Here is a 20773-nt window from a genome sequence, read left to right on the forward strand (position 1 = left end):
TCAGGCTCCCCAGACGCCATGAGGTATGGCCTTTGCCTGGCCTTTGGCCCCATCTGATTTCTGTTCCAAAGTCACAAACTTAGTTATTTTTTTTCCACACTGGCATTGCACCTCTTCATAAAAGCTTAGATGCCATTTTCTGGTATGTGAAACAGATGGAAGTGACCGTGGGTGTGGCACCACCATCCTGGCCGCCACAGTGGGTACTGTGTGGTCACGTGACCATGACTGTGCTTGTTTCCCACTCCCAGGATCCTGCCAGGAGGCCAAAGCATAAACAGTTCACTCAGCCAGCCTTGAAACAGTCAGAAAGCCTTGAAGGATATAAGAAAATTCTTTGTACCTCTTTGCAACATTTTGCAAGTCTGAAATTATCTCAAAACAAAAAGCCAAAAAATCATTTTAGGGGAGATTTACATTTATTTTGTACAAAAAAGGAAGACTACATGATTTTGCACATCTTACTGTTCCCACGTCAATTCTACATCGAACACGACCGTACTGAGATGCGGTAACAACCACTGGGTCTCACAGGCAGTTGGCTAAGAGGCATGTTCTTGAGGCCTGAACAGCTTTTCCAACAACTTGTGCACGTTTGTTAAGTTGTCCAAGGGCCCCACGTGCCAAAGGTGGGCTCTGCTGAAGGAAGGAGGTTGAGGCAGGATGGGTTAAATGGACTCCCATTCAGGGAGAATGCCCCCGTGCATCTTGTGGAGGCCCTTGTGATTCCTAACACGTGGAAACTTGTAACCCCGCTTGACAACATCTGCCTCACATCAGCAGGGGTGGAAAGTAGGGTTGTCCATTCTGGTTTAGGCCCAGTTAAGCAAAGAAATGGGAAGCACCCCAAATCCATATTCTTTAGAAAAAAAATTTTATTGTTGCAACTAAAATGCAAACCCATCATTTTTATATGGCAAGTTGGAAAACTGTACAGTTTGACAGTTCTGTGAAATCACAGAAGACCCTGAGACGCGCCCCCCGCCCCACCCCGTCATGCATCCACGTATACACACACCTGAAAAGGTATTATACCAAAACACCTCGCTTTTTTTGTTTGTTTTTATTTTTGTAAAAATGGTGTATTCCATGGCCATTGTAAAAAATAATGACCTGCTGAGTAAATATTGGTTTAAGGCATATAGCAGAGCAGCTCGCTACTTCTCTAACATACGTGTAACAAGATGGAGAGCCACCTGTTTTCCAAAGATAGGTTAAACCAGTATATCCATTTTGAAATGCTACTATATATACACACCCAAACTACTACATACATATACAGGACTTCAAAAACAAACAAGCCCAACTCAAAATGCTTGCAGCCTGGCACCTCAGCCTCATCCACACCTCACAAGGCTCTGCGGGGCGATGCCTCAAATGTTCCCACCACAGAATTTCTCTGCACGGGCTTCTAACACGTGAAAGGCAAAATGTGAAAATGCTGGCAAAAGAGCAGCTCATGAACTACAGCTGCCTTTTTTTCTTGTTAAAAAAGCCACTTAATGTGGAGGTCTTAAGCTCCCCTCACAAGAAGAGTCGTGAGCACCATCAGTCCCCAGGGTTCAAGGGCAGGGGCAGACAGGCCTCTTTCAGCAAGGCCCTCCGACTGAGAAAGCAGCCGGCTGACTCCAAGGGACCGTCATCATCCAGGTTGCTTCAAGTGTGGTTTCCAACAGTTGCCTTGGTTCCAAATCACAGTCTTCTCAAGAAGAGTGTGTACTTGGGATAGTGGAGGCTGATCCCAAAGGTGTGTGTGCAGGGGACCCTGCTTGCCTAAATGTCCAGAGCGTGAGGTGTGACTATGGCTTCCCATCTCCTTGGAATGTTTGTTACAGTGGGACCCAGCCGGACCTCACCAGGAAGTCACCAGAGTTTCATGCCAGGAATTAGGCCAATATCTGTTACTGGAAACATCCCTCCAGTGCTGAACAGCGAATAGTTCAGCAACAGTCTTAGGAACCACAGCCATGTAATGGTCTGATCATGCAAGGGGAAATTGGACTTATACACGAGGGCACTTTATAAGCAGAGATCTAAGTATTTCAAGCACGTGGTATTTGATCAGGACACAAGAAGACTGAACATGCATTCTAATACCCACGGGGAAAGTGGTGATCGAGAATAAAGTTCTAGTAGATAAAACTGGGGAGGGGAATAACCGGACAAAGTCATCTCCCGTCATGTATGTTAAATATCCAAGTGTTCGTTATATATTACCCCACTGCTCTATAAACAAATGCCAAACCTCCTCTCACATTACCCACAGTGTCATGAAATACCCACCGCTCACAGCTGTCCTCCTTCCTAGCACTGGTCTGATGCAGTGGGCTCATGGCAAAGTCATACGTTCCCAGCACTACCTGAGGGTTTATTATTGTACTTTTTGAGAAAGCCTTTCATGCTAGGCTGACATCAAAACATTTTAATACATTATTGGTTTAAGAAAATGCTAGTGCACTATGGACACCTCTGGGGGGAAAAATAAAAAAATAAATATGGAGTGGAGAGGCTCTCCGCGGAGTCTCCCAGGAAATTCCGTGTGCCGCCCTGCACAGGCCACCTTCCTCTGTGCCAGCAGCATGGGACTCTTCTGCTTTCCTCAAAAAGACAGGTTGTGGATTTGGTACATAAAGAAGGGGGAGGGGGAGTAAAATGAAAGGGGTAGTTTCAAACTACCAACAGCTGGGGAGGGTAATTTCAGCGCAGGACAAACATCTGCCGCGTCACACTGGCCACGCTGTGCGTCGGCCCTTACCTACCACGTTGCCTGCTAGTCAGGTGCGGGCTCTGTGAGTGGAGCGGGCAGTGGGGTGGAGGTGGGTCAGATTATGTGTTGTTGTTGAACAGGAACTGGAATGAAACCAAACATTTTCAGTTGAGCCCGGACCCGCCCGGCAGAGCTGCAGACTTGGTACTACCTGGCCACCCCCAAACCCTGGCCACTCCAAAAAAAGAGGCTTTTATTTATTTATTTTTACAATAGCCCCCACCCCTTCCAAAAATCACCCCTAAGGAAAAACTGTGTGTTACTAAACCATCTGATGCACTCAAAGATGGTCACCTGAAAAGAGGTAAAATTTTAAAATGATGTAAGTCTTGTGAGGTTATTTCCATGACCAGAGTTTTGAAGCTAATCCTCCCTTCCCCTTACTTTAACAGCAACTCACTTCTCAGGTGTGGATGTCTACTGAAAAGGCATTTACAGTCCAAATCAAGTGGGAACTGCTCCTTCTGGATCTCAATGGCAGGGTAAAAAGCCGGTGGCCACCCACCCTGTGGTGACCTCTGACCCTGAGGCAGGGTCCTCAAGGAACCCTGTTTTGGATGGGTGCTGAGGGCAGGACATGAGCAAGATGGCTGCTACAAGAAGGGATCAATGGAGACATGAATGAGGGAAAACCAGTGGGGACACCCTGAGCAAAAGCACGAGCCAGGTTTACTAGTAATTCCTACAGATGGCCTTTTGTTTTTCTTCTTAAGTGAGAAAGCTGGCAGGACCTGGCCAAGCTCAGTGCGCACAGCAGAGGAAGTGACTGAGCAAGTCAGCGTCCTATACCCTTAAACCCTCGTCTGCAGAGGACTCAACATTCCTCAGTGTGGGAGTCTTTCCCTGGGAAATCAAATAGAAATTGTGTATCAGGTTACACCAGCTAAGGGTATAAGAAAGTTTCATAAGTGCCTAGTCTTTTCCCCCCCCAGAAATAACAAAAAGCTGCTTCTTTATAAAGGTTAAAAACAACAATGTGTTGTAATTCTATTTTTTCCCCAAAAACAAATGAAAAAAAAAAAAAAGAAAAGAAAAGAAAAGAAAAGAGAGAAAGAGAGAGAGAAAGAGATGTATTTGGCATTTTCTCTACTTACTCCTGAATAGGTTAAGGCCCTGAGATTAGACGCTTGTATTCTTGGGACCACAGGGCTCCTTAAAACCCCAGTGCATCAATCCTCAATTCTCTCGTTAGCCCTTCACAGTTCCAGACTTTAAAACCTTTGATCTGTTTCTTCTGAGACTGGCTCAGATCCTTCCACAGCACTGAATGCTAACGCCAGGCTGTCGGCCAGTGCTTTCTGTACACACGGTCTCACCAGCACGTCCGTCAGTGAAAACATACCCTGTAGCAGAGGTACGCGCCAGCCGTGAGGACCGTGGCCATGCACATGTTGACCAGAAAGGGCTTCCAGTGAGTCAGCGCCTGGTCCTGCTCCTCCTTGGGTGGCGATGGCTCCTGGGTAGGACCTGCCCCCACGACCCGCCTTCTGACTTCAGTGTCTTGACTCGTGCTGAGGAATGAGAGGGGCAGAGATGGGTTATTTGCTCGGGAAAACAATGGCAAAGACACTATTATGGGGGAAGGGGAAGGGAATTCTAGTGCTGACATGGGTCTAGGGCCCACTTGTCACTGCCTCCTCCCAGGGGTTCAGGTGGTCCTCAGAGCCAGGGCAGGGCTCAGGAGTCCTGTGGACTCCTTAGTGATGGAGGGTGGGTAAAGGTCTGAGAAGTACAGCCACTGGTGTAAAGACAAGTGCTAACTTTGCCCTGGAGTCTGCTGTAGAATGTTCCCCTTCAGATCAGGAAAGGCAATGGTTCCACATGCTTCCACACCCTCCCAGGACACCCTGATAGATGCTGATCCACAAGGCCTTTGTCGCTGCTGACATGAAGACACCACACATTCCCACTGACCCTCTGCCCACCTCTCCCAGGCCCGAATCCCAAGCACTAATCCAATCCTGCCAGGGGGACCCTTTCCCAGGCGTCCTGTGTGCAGTCAGTCATCTAGCTGCCTTCATGATGCAGTGTTCTTGCTCCAGGGCTCTCAGGAGAGGCTCATGGGCCCATGAGAAGCCAGGCCCTTCTCCACTCCCCTCCTGCTCCAGGCCTTTTCCTTCCCACCCTTGCCTCCATCAAGGAGGCCCTGGCCACAGGAAGTTGGGCCTCACACACGCATCCGTGGCCTTCCTACCCCAGCAGCATCTTGTGCCTGACAAACCGCCTGAGGCACCACCTTCCCAGGAGACAGGAGGAGGCTGCAGGAGCACCTGGTTACAGCGCCCTCCCTACGAGGCCCTGGCGCAGCACTGAGGTCTATGGGCATGTGGGCTCCCACAGGTACCCAGCAGCACTTCGGTTCTTGGTACAACTCCATTTTTTTTCTGGAACTCTCTGGCTTTTAGCTTCCCAAATCCCCTATTTCCCTACACAGCATCTTCATACACAGAATGTGGAAGGCATTGCTCTCTCCACAAATAAAGAAAACAGAACACAAATGCGACGTAAGTCATTTGCAGCCTGTTTCTCTCATCCTTGGCCCTCTGTGAGCCCCCAGATGGAGCACCTGGCCCACCCTGAGAATGTCCACAGAGGCCTGGGAAACCGGGCACAGCGTCCCTGAGGGACAGCCAGTGACCTGTTGCACATCACAAGGCACCTGCTCTGGGAGCCCACTGGACAAGTTTCTCTCCAGAACCAAGTCTGGTGTTTCTGTGATAAGGACCAGTTGCATGAAGGACCTGCAGACTCAGGTTCATGAGTCAGAATTGGTGCCTGGGTGAGACACTGATGATCAATTTAACCAGAGGACCCTGTGGGGTACACATGGTCACTCGCTTTCTCGGATACTGCCACACCAATGTCCAGCCACATGAGAACAGCCAGCTCCATTCTTTATGAGCTGCAGAGCATCCCAACAAAGGGAGAAAGAGGATTTACTTAATCCCTGGGTATACAATTGACTCATCTCTAATTTCTCACCATTACAAATGATGTCGCAACAAACACCTTTTCCTATACACTCTTTGCACATTTGTTTGAGAACTACTGTAGGCTAATTTTCTAGATACAAATTCTGGGTAAAAATGTGCACTCATCTTAAATTACCCTCCAAAACAGCAGGGACCAAGGACACTGCCTCCCTAGTTTCAGGGTGGAGCTAACTCCCACTCATTCTTCTTAGTTTCCACAGTGCCACCTCTGGTAGGCAGCCTTCTTGACACTCAGGGAAGGCTGCATGTCTCTTCTCCGCGTGCACCCCATCACATCACTGACCACAGGCTCCCACTACAATTTACTGTCTCCTTCCCAACAACAGGGTCTAAAACATAGACCAGCAGCTATATTCCAGTTATCTCAGTATTTCACATGCATCCATAGGGCTGGATAATCTTTGTTCAACTATAAGGGAAGGAGCCCTGGCCTGTTTGGCTCAATAGTTAGCATGTCGGCCAAAGGGTCGCAGGTTCAATTCCCAGTCAAGGCCACGTACCATGGTTGTAGGTTCAATCCCTGGCCCCAGTTGGGGCGACAATGGGAATCAACCAACTGATGTGTCTCTCACATTGATGTTTCTCTCTTTCTCCCCCCTACCTTTCATTCCCTCTAAAAGAAAAATAAATGGAAAAAAATAAATGGGTGAGGATTAAGAAAATAATAAAGAACTATAAGGAAGCAAAATGGCAATCCACTTGGGTCAAGATTTTTTTTTTTTAATATTTTATTGATTTTTTACAGAGAGGAAGGGAGAGAAATAGAGTTAGAAACATCAATGAGAGAGACATCAATCAGCTACCTCCTGCACACCCCCTACTGGGGATGTGCCCGCAACCATGGTACATGCCCTTGACCGGAATTGAACCTGAGACCCTTCAGTCCGCAGGCCAACCCTCTATCCACTGAGCCAAACCAGTCAGGGCTACATGAAAAGTTTAAGTTCCCAAAAAGACCATTTTGGGGGCTGAAGGTACATGGTCAAGTGTGGACATCCCATTTCTGGACTGGCTGGAAGCCGGGGGGAGGGGACTTTCATCACTGGACAGGATGCCCAGCACGCTGGACTCCTGATTCCAACCAGCACCACAAGGTGGTGCTAGAACCCCACTGAAGTGGGTCACTTCCCAGGGCCAACCTGTGGCTCTGTACCTGGGCTCCTCCAGCCAGGGGAGGAGCAGGACAGTCCAGGGGCTCCATTCCCCAAGGACATAGAAGCACTGTGTGCCAACAGGAGGCTGCATCCACAGGGTTTTTGGAACAGAAGGTCATTTCTCCTCACCCCCAATAAGCCAGGACCATCTCACATTACCTTTCTATGTTACAGGGGACACTTAAGGGGGTTCTGGTTTCTTCCTTGATGGGACCATCTTCTTTATCCTCCTCGGACTCATCCTTTACCCACTGGTGGTTTGGGAAGAACTCCTTGCATTTCCCATTGTGTGGCTCCAGGATTCGTTTGGGTGGTCGGGGAGGGGGTGGGACATGCTCAGGTGGGGGCTCCAGGTCCTCGTGGGAGAGCTCCTTCCATTGCTCCTGGAAAAAGCAGCAAATGGAGCCCCATCAGTGTCTGTGCCTGCCCGCTCTGTCCGGAAATCTGTCCCTTTCAGTGGGCAGAGGTGATGGCTTGGTGAGAGGCTATCGGGTCTCTAGACATACACTTGAAGATGACAGTGTTTGAATTTTTACAACGGACAGCTCCCTTCTTCAGAGACAAAAACTGAAAATCAATGAAAGCAAAAGCAATGCTGACCTGCACTGAAGAGTCTCCCATGATGAATTTGGCACCTTCGATCACAGCTAGGTAGGAGAAACGGAGCTGGTCTGCTGTCTGGATCAGCCCCATCCGAAACTTCCTCATTTCTAACAGAACTTTCTTGATATCAACAGAAGAAGGGTCTTTCCTTTTATCCATCTAAAAGCCAGATAGGAGACACAACTCAGCCAGCCCAACTCTCCAGTGCCCACTCAGAAAAAAATCACAGCAGGGAAGGCAGGATTCTAGAAAATATGAGCCAGTGCAGCAAAACTGGGACCATGTAAGCAGGTGGGAAAGAATGAGAGACGGGATTCTTTGGATCTTCCTGGATTTCACTGTAAAATTAAGACTATCCCTCTGAACAAAGCTATTTAGGGTAAAGCTATTTTTACAGAAGGGAAGTTGTTACAAAGGGAAGATCAAAGGGATTGTTTACTGCAGAGAAGCTGTGGCCAGGCCAGAGGAGAGGTTTACAAATGGCCCCTTCTTTTCCCGGATTCTTCAAGGGCCTCCTTACCAGCAAGAGACAGGTGTCAGCAAGACAGAAGGTCCCCGACCTGCCGATGCCGGCACTGCAGTGCACCACGACTGGGCCGTGCTCACGGCTGAGTGACCCCGACTCTCGGACTTTGAAAAGAAAGTTCAGGAATGAGGCTGGCGATTCAGGGACTCCGAAGTCAGGCCACGTGGTATAGTGGAAATGTAGGATCTCTCGAGTTTCTTTAGACTGAAAGAGAAAAATACTCATGCAGATTCTAAGAGAATTATCTGTACAGAAATCGCAGGTTCCAAGTAAGCACGAAGTGCCTCCATTCACTCCAAGAACAGCTTTAATTCCCAGATCTTCTCCCAGGGACAATGAGCCTCCCAGATCACACATACCAAGCACCGAGGTGCCGGGCCCTGGGCTTGTCACTAGACCACAGGCCGCCCCTGCTCTGACTTCACTTCCTTTACGATGGAGCAGCCTCGCCCAGCTCTTTTCTCCACTATCCCTCTCACCTCTGCTGCCTTCATGATTACAACTGATTTCTCTCTGCCCCACAGTGATGCTGCACTGCCACCCACGATAACCATGCCATAAAGCAGCACAAGGTTTCACATGAAAGAGTGAAAACATAAACTGCGTGTATGTGGCATCAGCTCTGGGTAACTTTATCAGACTATCTGGACATCTCAGAGGATCGTCATTTCAGAAAAAAAAAAAAGGCAACCAACTTCACCTCCAAAGACTGGAGGTTGCCACATATGGCTCAATACCCAGCTGAAGAGATGATCCTGAGCATTTACTTAATTTTAGTGCTGAGCACAGTGGTTCACTGAGTGCTCACACTAGCCCTTCAAGGCATGTATTCCCATTATTCCCATTTTCCAGATTAGGAGACTGAGGCTAAGAGGCCAACCCTCCATTAAGTGGAGGAACAGGAGTTTCAATCTAAGTTTGCTTGACTCAAGCCCATGTTCAGAGACAGTTTCACTAACTTAAAAAAAAAATAAACATATATATATATATTATTGATTTCAGAAAGGAAGGGAAAGGAATAGAGAGACAGAAACATCAATGACGAGAGACAATCATTTATTGGCTGCCTCCTGCAAGCCCCCTATTGGGCGTTGAGCCTGCAACCCAGGCATGTGCCCTTGACCGGAATCCAACCTGGGAGAGACCCTTTAGTCCGCAGGCCGATGCTCCATCCACTGAGCCAAACCAGCTAGGGCAGGTTTGAAAGGACCCTGGCCCGTGTCCCCAAGTGTTTCTCCCCTGGCCCAGTCTGCTCCTCTTGGAGCAGAAAGAAGAATGACTTCTGGTGTTGCTTCTAGCTCTGCTCCTTCCTCTGAGCCTCAGAGAGTCCAGACCCAGAATGGACACCTGGTCTCCAGTAGCAATGATCAAAATGCAGTTCTCATTGGGAAGAGAGCACTCAAGAGCTTTCTAAGCTAAAGGCACACAGTAAATGGGAACCAGGCACTGGGTAAGTAAGGCCTTTAATCCTTGCAAAAGTGGGCATAGGAAGGTTTGAAGGAACCATGCCAGCCTTAAGGGTCTCCTACAAAGCAGTGCCAAGAACCATGGGAGTGCCTAGGTCACCTGGACAGCAGCTGATGGAGAAAGGCTCAGGCCAGAGACCCATTTACTAACACTGTCTTCCTTCATTTGGCAAATGTTCACAACATGCCTATCATGTGCCAGCCACCATGAGGTAAAGATACAACCCTTGCCCTTCCAGAGCTTACAACTTAGTTATAACAACTTTCCCTGTCTCTAGTGTGATGAAAACGAATGAAAGGACCTATAATAAACACCAATGACCTAAAATCAGAAAAGACTACCCACATTCAACCCTGCACCAGCTATTGCTATCTTTCTATAGAACAGGGAGAAATCTACCTATGACATTAGGGTAATTTATAGAATCACTAGAGGCCTGGTGCACGAAATTTGTGCAAGGGGTTTGGCCCTCGTGGCCCCGCGCACTGGTCATTCCGGAATGTCGTTCAGAATGTTCCACCGTCTGGTCTACTTACCATATTAGCTCTTTATTATATAGGATACTAAGCAATTCCATTCTTTCCTCCCTAGCAAATGATCTCCTAATATTTTACTGGCTTAAAAAAGAAATGCCTCTTCTATTTTTTAGGGAAAGAAAAGCACTTAATATATATTTAAAAGTATGCTAAAAGTGAGTTATCTCTTTTAATCCTAAAGATGATGTGGGTTATTTCTTGTTTATACCCTCCCTCACACCTGCCCAGCTTGTTCTCAAGGAATTCATCCTAGAGCTGTGCTTGAACAGATACACATGTCTGAGAAGAGAGTTTTTAAAAACAAAGCCTGTTAGAGCAAAGAGATCCTCCTAACTAACACTGAAGCCTCTGAGCGACTGTATCTGCTCCACCACCAACATAGCACAAACCTCTTCTGCTCCGTCCAAATTCCGTTTCCCTCAACAAGCAGGAGAAATATTCTCAAGAGTTTACCAGAAGTCACTCTTAATATATCGGGCTTGCAAATGCTCAAAAGCATTTTAAAAAGTCTACTACATAATCCTTCAGGCACATTCCAGCCTGCTGCCAACATTACTCCTGAAAATCCTCCATCAAACCCCTCCATAAATCACTCCCTTGAGCCTCCGTGCATGGCTAGGGCAGGGCTCACAGCTTGAGCTATCACAGAGGGAGAAGAGAGAGAGCACTCAGATAAACCACACTGCTGCATTCCTCAAAAGCCATGCGATTTTAACCTGTTCTCTACTTCACAGTGACCTGCGCTATGTTCTCCACCTTATTTCAACTACTAAATTCAGCAGCTGGAGTCATGATGACTGGAGAGCACCTAAGCAGCAAATGTAACTCAGACGCAGCTCCTTACTCTTTAACACCGCCCGAAAGCCCCAATCCATATGATTCCCACCCCTGACTTTGTCTTTAACTGGTCATCTGTGCTGCTCCTAGAATGATCCCATGTGACTTCAACCCCACAGCACTGCTAACCCTTCCTGAGCACATGCTCTAGGCCTGGTGCTGCTCTAACACTTCACATATATTACCTCCTCCAACCGTCAGAAAACTGAGACACGGTGAGCCATATGCCCCTTGCCCAGAGACTGCCAGTTTGATATGGTGGGCCAGGATCAATCCCAGGCATTCTAGTTCCAGAAGGTAGTGGCTGACCACCTCGATTGGGCATGTCCCCAGGAACTGCCTTGAGCTATGGGCTCCTCAGAGAGATGGCTCCAGGTGAGCGATTCAGAATCCTCAGGGGCAGGGCCTTTTGTGGTGCTGTTTCTTAGCACAGTGTCTTGCCATGTTCCAGTACCACCTTTTACTAATAGCCAGCCTTTGGTATTATCAATTCTTCCCATAACAAATAAACCTAAGACCTTACCTAGAAAACTTACACTGGCTATGAAACTTATGAAACCTGGCTGAGCCCTAGAAGGACCCTTTCCCCTCTCTTCAGAAGAAAGGCCGCAGACAATGAAAGAAGGCAGCATACTCTGCTGGTATTTAACCTGCAGGCTTCCCTTTCAATCCTCTGCAAAGGCAGGAACAGATAAGTTTTAGATAAGAAACTCCCCTCTCCTAAGAATTGGTGTTACCTAATGTTCAAGTTTAGAGAGAGAGTGAGCTCCATGGGAAAAGAGGTATATAAGACCCCTCCCTTGCCACTCAAGACATCTCTGATGATCTGATAAATAAGCAGGGAAGGTCTGCTCACCATAGTGCCAAAACCACATCTTGCTCAGGGTTTACAAAACCAGGAAAACTGGAATTGGGTAATTATCACCCAAAGAAAAATCTCAACCAGTAACTGTGTGAAATACCGTATTTTCCGGCGTATAAGACGACTTTTTAACCCAGGAAAATCTTCTCAAAAGTCGGGGGTCATCTTATACGCCGGGTGTCATCTTATAGGGAGGGTATATCCCAAACTCTATATTTTAACTGGAAAAGTTGGGGGTCGTCTTATCCGCCCAGTCATCTTATACGCTGGAAAATACGGTACCTAAGAACATGCCATACTTACTGTCAGGTTTTCCAATTCTAGTTGTCGTACTGTGTAATATGACTTAATATCTTCAGAGATCAATGTTAATTTCAAATTTGTGTCTTCAAAGATCATTTCTTTTTCTTCTTTTTGTGGCCAGTACTGTGCACATTTTAACTAGGGGAGAAAATAACAATGAATTACTGTGAGCAAATGACTGTTTTCCTATGACAGAAGGTTCAAAGTACCTTCCATGAACTTGAAGAAATCCCAAAGGCCTGAAGCTTTCTGACCTTGGAAGTCACCATCAGCATAACCTGCCTTCCCTTAGGGGAGATGGGGAGGGGCTTGTAAAGATCGAGCCAGGGCTAGTTGTGCAGGCAGGGTAGACTTCCAAAGCCAGCGGCTCCCTGGTAATCAGACAGTGAGGTGTTTCATGGATCAGATCCTTTTCCTATCACCTGCGAGGGGAAGCCATATTACACAAAACGTCCAGTCTCTCACAAAGTACTTTATGTAACCATTTCAAAGATTGCCAGGAATCTGATCAGTGCTGCTGGCATAGTGTAGACACCTTACCCTGGGGAAAATAACAGGCTAATTGAAAACATGGCTAGAAGAGACCATGTGAAACACTTTGAAAGGTTGAAGGCTGTTATTACGTGAAAACTATTTAGCAAAGGCTTGGAGAGGGGCTCCTCCAAGGCATGGGATCACCCACTACCTCATCCTGCACTTTCATTCTGCTTTGCTTCAGTTCAGAAAAACATTATTGATGTTCTAGCTTAATAATTTCAGAAACTACTTGATGGTCTTGAATAACCTTTTCTTTAAAGCAAGTAAAATTCCAAAGACTTGGTTTCATTTAGAGTTTAAGAATTTGACTCAAATTTTATGGCATATTTTGCTTGGGCTAAATTTCTGTGCCAGTGCCTATCATTTCTGCTTGCTGATGACTGTTCTGGTCAAAAACAGCTGGTGGATGAGGGCTCAGCTGTCTATGAGCCAGGACTGATAATGCATCTAGACAGATGGAACCTCAAAGACGTTATGGTTTCCATAGACTAAAGCAGTGATGGCGAGCCTATGACACGCGTGTCAGCACTGACACGCGTAGCCATTTCTGATGACACGTGGCCATTAAGGTGGCCGCATGCCGAGGATGAAACATTTGCTGCTCCTGAGAATGAAACATTTGCGAAATAATGTTTTTTTCCTCAAAGTGACACACTACCCGAGTTATGCTCAGTTTTTTGGCGAAGTTTGACACACCAAGCTCAAAAGGTTGCCCATCATTGGACTAAAGTATCATTGTGTGCAAATAGCTCTTTGGGAAATGGTACAAATTCAAGACACTTGTAATTCAACATGCAGTCACCCACTCAACACCTCCTCCAAGGCAAAGGATGGCTGTGTCTGAAATGCCACAGTAAGTGGAGGGAGTCCCTCCAGGGCCAACTGTCTATAAGGACACACTGTTCATGCCCAGCAGTGACAAGATGGCCAGAGGGAAGTGCTGAGGAGAGAACGCTATGGATGTGCCCCGGGAATTCAGAAGAGGTAAATGTTTCAGGCTGGCTGAAGTTATGGGAAAGAGATCAGAGAAGGCTCAGTGGAAGAAGCAGGCTCTGACAGGTATTTTGGAAGGATGTCTAGGATTTCCTAGGCACAGACTACAAAGAAGCCCATCTCAGAGGAGCAGCGGAAGACGGGGCCAAAGGAGGCCCCAGACCACAGTGACTCTGGCAGCAGGCCTGGGAACCTGTGGTATCACCTTGGCAATGAGGAGCCAGGAGGCTCTTGAGGATGATGAACACAGAACCACAAACGCCCATCGATCCTGCTCTGCTAAATCTGCACACTACCCAAAAACAAAGTAAAGACAGAAACAAATCAAGAAAACCAGCATGTGATGCCAACACAACATCTAACTCCACGGTCCCCAAACAGGAGGCTAATAGGGCTTTCTAAGAGCCTGGACACAGGCCTGTTTGAAATTCTTGGCCAGCTTCACCCCTGTCACCCTCCCCCCCACATTGATGATGAGCTGCCAAAGATAAACTAACCTCTGGAATGGGGCCAATCTGTCAGCATCGAGGCAATTCTGCCTCAGGACACAGAAACATTAACAAATGGCAAGACCCATGCTTGGCCAAAGTAGGTGGGGCAGCTGAAAGCAAGACTTTAGAAGACCTTTAAAGGATGCATTTATTCCCACATGTCAAATAATTAGACCTATGTAATTCCTTAAGACCCCAGAAACAAAGTGATTGTCTAGGCAAGTTCAAAACCATGTTTGCTGGCATGAGCACCCAACACGGCAAGTGCAGAGAGAATGGGATAAAGGAGCAGAGACACAGAATGGCCAGTCACCAAGAGGCCAATGTTTTCATGTCTCATGGGCAGGGAAGATGAGTTTTTAAATCCCTCCTCCAAACAGCAAGCACCCACTAAAGCCTAATAAATCTCTGTAATCTGGGTAAAGAAGGCTCTGGAACTCTACAACTGAGGAATTCTGGCAATCCTGTGTCAATCAACTGATGTTTACTTTTGAGAACTCTAAGGCATCTACAGTAACATGCCGCACTCTGCTCTGTCATTTCCTGTATAAATTTTGTTTTAGATACACAAAATAAAACAAAAAATAAGCACGAGCTCACTACTTCATGTTATCCTATTGAACAGAAATATATGACCTGAAAAGAAGATTTAATTAGAAAGCAGTCTTCACCAGGATTCCAACTGAGGTATCCCTTGGATCGGCAACAAACAGTAATGTGGCAGTATTGTCCTAGTTGCTGTTACTCCATGAAGGCAGATGTGAGTGAGTGTGTGTATGTGTGAAAGAGAGAAAAAGAGAGAGAGTGCCCTTGGGACCTCCTAAAACAAACAGCTAGGCAACCTGAAGAAAAATCTATGAAAGTCATCTGGGTGACCCTGTGACAGTGCATTTGGCTTTTCCAAAGAATGATGAACACAGAGAACTAAGCAGAGCATGAGAGAGATGGATGAGCCCCAAAAGCACCTGAAATCAAACAGCATCTTTAGTAGAGATTTCAGGAGAGACATAAGCCATACTTCTGGAATAACAAGTTAAACTCACCTTGTTTATTTCCCCTGCCTAAACAACAATCCCAATCCTACATACATATCACATTCTACATTGACATCCCTACAGTTAATACTGAAGTCAAATCAATGTGGCCATTTGCATGACCACAGTCTAACACACACAATCATTTTCAGCACACTGTTTTCCAGGAAGCACAGGGTCCCAAAAGGGTAACAGGCAGGCTTGCCAAAAATAAGAAGAGAAAATCCTACACTATTTGGTGAAGGAAGGAAACCAGAAAACAAACATACATAAAATGGAAACGCTCTGCAAACTGGCCTTTACCACGGCTGTGAGGATAGTTTATAATTAGATTAGCTGAGCAAATAAGACGTTGCATCTTCTTATACTTTTTGCCAGTCAGTCCTTATGGGATGATACTGATGATGCCAAATGAAAATGTCAAATCATATGCTGCTTTTCATACCCAAATAACCCTGAGTGAAAACAGTTAGCATAAAGGAAAGTAGGGATTACTGTCATGTTATCACAATAAACTATAACAAAACCAACCAGCCATGTTGTCGTAATGGCCAACATAGCAATCTAAGGGTAAGGTTGTTACAGTGGATCTATGGTTCATTTATGGTCAGCCATGGGCGGGAGACAATCAGGAGCAAGGCCTGGTGACGAACATGTAACTACAGTGCTGGGACACTGCTCCTTGTTGTACTGTGACAATGTTAGTTAAAGCAAATCTTGTGCAAACAACAAAGAGGTTTTACCGAACTTTTAACAACAAATAAATTAAAGTAAATGCTATCATATTTGGTGATTTTTAAATAAATAAGTCTTGATTTAAAACTCCCACCCTTGAGGGAAAAACCAAGATGGCGGCATAGGTAAACACCTATACTGCTGCCTCACACAACAATTTCAAAACTGCAACTGGAAGACAGGGCAGACATCGTCCAGAACCACCGGAAAGCTGGCTGAGTGGAAATTCTACAACTAGAAGGAAAGAGAAAAGGACACTGAAACTCAGAGGAGCTGTGGAGGACAGAGGTGTGGAGACCCGCGCGCGCGGAAAGGGCGGGCGGCTGAATACGCGGCTAGCTTACTCAAACAGGAGGGAGACAAAGGCTCCCCTCTGCGCTGAACTCCAGTTCCAGGCGAGATTCGGGGAACCCAGACTCATACAGGGTGAAACTGGACTGTCAGGAAAAAGCACACTGAGACTCAGGGGAGCTCCAGAAGGCAGAGATGCAGAGGCGCGGTGCACGGAGAGAGCGGGCAGCAAGCATGCAGCTGGCTTTCTCGTTTGGGAGGGAAACAAAACCTCCCAACTGCACTGAAATCCAGTTCCGGGTGAGACTCTGGGGACCCAGACTCATTCAGGGAGAAACTGGACAGTCTAGCAGCAGACGAAACTCAAGGGCAGCCTTCTCTCAGAGGTGCGTGCAGCCATTGCCGCGGGACACTGAGACAGAGGCCTCTTAGGGCGGGCTGACGGGAAACCAAGGCTGTGTGCTCCACCCTGAGACTCCGTCCCATCCAAGCTGAGCACAGAAGCTCTCCCAGCAGACACAGCTGATCCTCACAGCCAATTGGCCTGAAGATCAACTCCCCCCAGTGATACTAACAACAATCTAGGCTTAACTACAACAAGACTACACACACAGCCCATAAAGGGGCACACCAAGAGTGTCCACCTCAGGTAACTGGGGAGGCTGAGCCACTGGGCCCTATAGGAAACCTAGCACACAAAGCCACTCTATCAACTCAGGGAAGCAGCTAAAATGCAGAGACAAAGAGGCAGGTCACAAATGAAGGAAATGGAGGAAAGCAAACGACTGGATATAGAGTTCAAAACCACGGTTATAAGGTTTTTCAAGAATCTCCTAGAAAAGGCCGATAAATTTAACGAGACCCTTGAGGATATGAAAAAGGATCAACTAGAAATTAAGCATACACTGACTGAAATAAAAAATATTATACAGAGATCCAACAGCAGACTAGAGGATCACAAGAATCAAGTCAAAGATTTGCAATACAAAGAAGCAAAAAACACTCCTCTGGAAAAGCAAAAAGCAAAAAGAATCCAAAAAGTTGAAGACAACTTCAACCGTACCAACATCAGAATTATGGGGGTCCCAGAGAAGAGAGAGAGCAAGATACTGAAAACCTATTTGAAGAAATAGTGACCGAAAACTTCCCCCACCTGGTGAAAGAAATAGACTTACAAGTCCAGGAAGTGCACAGAACCCCAAACAAAAGGAATCCAAAGAGGACCACACCAAGGCACATCATAATTAAAATGCCAAGGGCAAAAGACAAAGAGAGAATATTAAAAGCAGCAAGAGAAAAACAGTTAGTTACCTACAAGGGAGCACCCATACGATTGTCAGCTGATTTCTCAACAGAAACTATGCAGGCCAGATGGGAATGGCAAGAAATATTCAAAGTGATGAATAGCAAGAAACTACAACCAAGATTACTCTACCCAGCAAAGCTATCATTCAGAATTGAAGGGCAGATAAAGAGCTTCACAGATAAGAAAAAGTTAAAGGAGTTCATCAACACCAAACCAGAATTATATGAAATGCTGAAAGGTATTCTTTAAGAAGAGGAAGAAGAAAAAAAAGATAAAGATAAAAATTATGAACAACAAATACGTATCTATCAACAAATGAATCTAAAAACAAAGGGAATAAAAAATCTGATGAACAGTATTAACTGGTGAATATAATAGAATCAGGGGCATAGAAAGGGAGTGGACTGACAATTCTCGGGGGAAAAGGGGAGTGGGAAGAGACTGGACAAAAATCGTACACCTATGGATGAGAACAGTGTGGGGGCAGTGGTGGGGGCAGTAAGGGCGGAGGGTGAGGTGGGAACTGGGTGGAGGGGAGCTAAGGGGGGAAAAAAAGAGGAAAAATTGTAATAATCTGAACAATAAAGATTCATTAAAAACAAAACAAAACAAAAAACTCTCACCCTTCACATCATCTAGAACAGTCAACCAGGGACAAGTCTGCCTCCCAAGGGATAACGAACAATGTCAGGAGACATTTTTGGTTGCCACAACTGGGGGCGGGGTTGCTGCTGGCGCCACGAGGGTGGAGAACAGGGAAGCCGCAGCCCTATGCAAGCAGTGCCCAGCCTGAAAATCCCCGAATGGTGATCTGTGTTGAACACCTGCAAAGGCCGCCATGTTTCACTTTCCCTTGGGGAGAGTGTATGCTGTGGGAACCTAATGTTTTGTTTCTTTATTCAAAATTGCTGACACGAGTGGTGACAGGTAGGAGCTTCCTTCACATTTGCAACTTCAAATTTTTACTAATCATGCCAATGAAGCAGGAAAAATTAAAAACCACTTTCACTGAAAAAATGACAAAAGCATTATTTCATCAACGTCAACACAAAGGTAAGCACTTCATTATTATTGAGCAAATAAATAGCTTCCTTTCAGAATAGGGGACAGAAGTAAAATACATGATTTTAAACACGTGCTGTAGTAAGAGGATTATCTGCTGTAACTGAGACCATTTCTCCTGAGAGAGGAGCAGAGAGGCTTTGTGGTGAATGCCTCCCCTTTTCATTGCTGAAGTTTCCTTTGATGTGTTACTTCTTTTTACTCTCTAGGGCCATGACTGTGCTTTCTTTAGAGAAGTGGCTTCTATGGAGCCTTCATGTTCTTCTGGCAAGCCACAACTATGTCCCAAGGTGGTTGGGACAGCTGGGAGAGCTGTGCCCAGCCAAGCCCGGGAGAGCACAGTACTGGCACCTGGCAGGCCCAGCACACCCAGTTCTCTGCTCCTGAGCACCGGTTCATAGAAGAATCCTCAGCTCACCTTTTCCTGGGGCCTCACCTCTGAGGCTGGAGAGCCCCAGCTGAGCCGGGTGGCAGGGGAGAAGGGAAGGACCTGGGTAGAGGGGAGGTGGCGCCTGTTTGCTATGTTGAATACCACACTTATGCTGGGCATGCATGGAGTCTTACATGGAGACAGGCTTTAACAGGCAATCCTGCAGAATAAGCTGTGTAGGAAGGGAAGGCATCACAAGCCACGGCTGACCAGAGGGGAAGCAATCTGAGGACGCCTGGGAGTGGGGTGAGGGTGGGCACTGTGATTCAGATCCTTAGCCTAGAGAACATGATAAGCTGGCAAGAAACTTAACAAGAAAAAAAAAAGGTTTGTTCTGGCTGGAGTTGGAGGTGGGAGAGTGGGGTCCAAGTTAAGTGGGGCCCAACCACACTCAATACCACGCTAGACCCTGCAGCCACCTTCCATATTACTGGGAGGCAGGAGGAGCCCCAGAAGGGTTTTCAGAGGGAAGAAGTGTGGTGAGAATGGGTTTAGAAAGGCCATTGTGGATGCAGGGTCAGAACAGACAGGGGAGAGGTTAGAAAGCAGGGCGGTGGGGATGGCTAAAGGGAAAGGTGCACGGGGGGGGGGAGGGAGGGGGCGAGGGCCTGAACAAACACACACCTTTAGTCCAAATACTAGACTGAGGAATGTTTTGAGAAGTGCAAAGAACTTGGAAGAAAGGGTAACACAAATCCTGAAGTAAATGCATAAGCTGATAGTGTCCACAATGAAAGTGTGGCCAGGAGCCAAGCGGCTGGGATTTTACAAAGGCAAATAGAGTCCAGCCGTTCCCACAGCCAGAAAAGCTAATGTGAAGACACAGTAGACACTGGCCTTTCAAAACAAAACTATACTTCCACAGCTCCATAATGAACAGCAGCAGCTCAGGAAGCCCAGGTGAGGGTGAAGCAGAGCACACACATCAGACTCTGGAGAGAGAGCCCTAACTGGTGTGGCTCAGTAGATAAGAGTGTCAGCCCTCGGAATGAAGAGTCCCAGGTTCCAGTCTGGTCAAGGGCACTTATCTTGGTTGCAGGGTTGATCCCCAGCTCTGGTCAGGGATGGTGTGGGAGGCAAGCAATTGATGTGTCTCTCTCACATCGATGTTTCTCTCTCCATCTCTCCTCCTCCCTTCCACTCTGTCTAAAAATCAATGGAAAAATATCCTCAGGTGAGAATTAACAACAACAAAAACAAAACAAAACAACTCTAGAGAGAAGCTCACTGATGGCGGGTGGGAAGGGGACAGGGCATTTTACCTTTGTCTCTCTTTTTAATTCACTTATTTATCTGACTTGTTTATAATAAACATGTATTTACATAGTGCCTCTTTAATTTTTTAAAATAAAAGACACTATGTAAAAGAAATCTAAAAGCAATTCAAAGAAGCAAACGTAGAGAAACTGTTAACATTGTGGACTGACACAGGCAGACAGTGATATAAGAATAGGTAAATGCACACTTACCGATCCCTTCTCCATCACTCTGTTGAGCATGACCACGCCCCTGCTTTTCTGCTCCCACACCATCTCCCAAAAGTGACCACATGTATTAGGCAAAGGGCCCTGCAAAAACACAACCCACAAAGTGCATGGCATTTACACAGAAACATACTCCAGTGCAAGCTCATTGGCAACTAGCAGATAACAGTGCCCTGAGGCAGAGTCGTGGCAGAGGCTGGGACAGAGACCCAACTCTCCCTGCCTAGTGGTCAGTAACCACCATTCTATTTTCTAACACATGGTGAAAGGTCATTTCCACATCTTGGGGTTGATCAACAGGGGAGAAAAAACACTGATTCTGCTTTCTGGTTTAGGCTGGTCAGTCAAGGGGCTCCACTAAG

General features: G+C 46.6%; 1 protein-coding gene across 4 annotated transcripts in view; it reads right to left on the reverse strand.

Moving 5' to 3' along the window:
* Window positions 1-406: 406 nt before the first annotated feature.
* The window catches only part of PTPN1 (protein tyrosine phosphatase non-receptor type 1), a 75526-nt gene continuing 55159 nt past the window's right edge, over window positions 407-20773 (reverse strand). Inside the window, exons 4-10 of one of the 4 annotated variants that reach the window (XR_008557576.1) lie at window positions 20397-20495; window positions 12049-12186; window positions 8038-8247; window positions 7515-7676; window positions 7074-7297; window positions 3862-4278; window positions 407-2850 (exon numbers count right to left, since the gene is read on the reverse strand). Coding sequence is in view for 2 of the 4 variants with exons in the window: in XM_054723596.1 (XP_054579571.1) it covers window positions 3551-3610; window positions 4110-4278; window positions 7074-7297; window positions 7515-7676; window positions 8038-8247; window positions 12049-12186; window positions 20397-20495 (1062 nt within the window). In the remaining 2 variants the exon portion in view is untranslated. Of the gene's footprint in view, window positions 3611-3861; window positions 4279-7073; window positions 7298-7514; window positions 7677-8037; window positions 8248-12048; window positions 12187-20396; window positions 20496-20773 lie in introns of all 4 variants that reach the window. The other 3 variants (XM_054723596.1, XM_008141177.3, XR_008557577.1) reach the window with 3 other exon arrangements.

Source organism: Eptesicus fuscus, chromosome 12 (assembly GCF_027574615.1).
Source record: "Eptesicus fuscus isolate TK198812 chromosome 12, DD_ASM_mEF_20220401, whole genome shotgun sequence".
In the NCBI taxonomy this organism is placed as follows: Eukaryota; Metazoa; Chordata; class Mammalia; order Chiroptera; family Vespertilionidae; genus Eptesicus; species Eptesicus fuscus.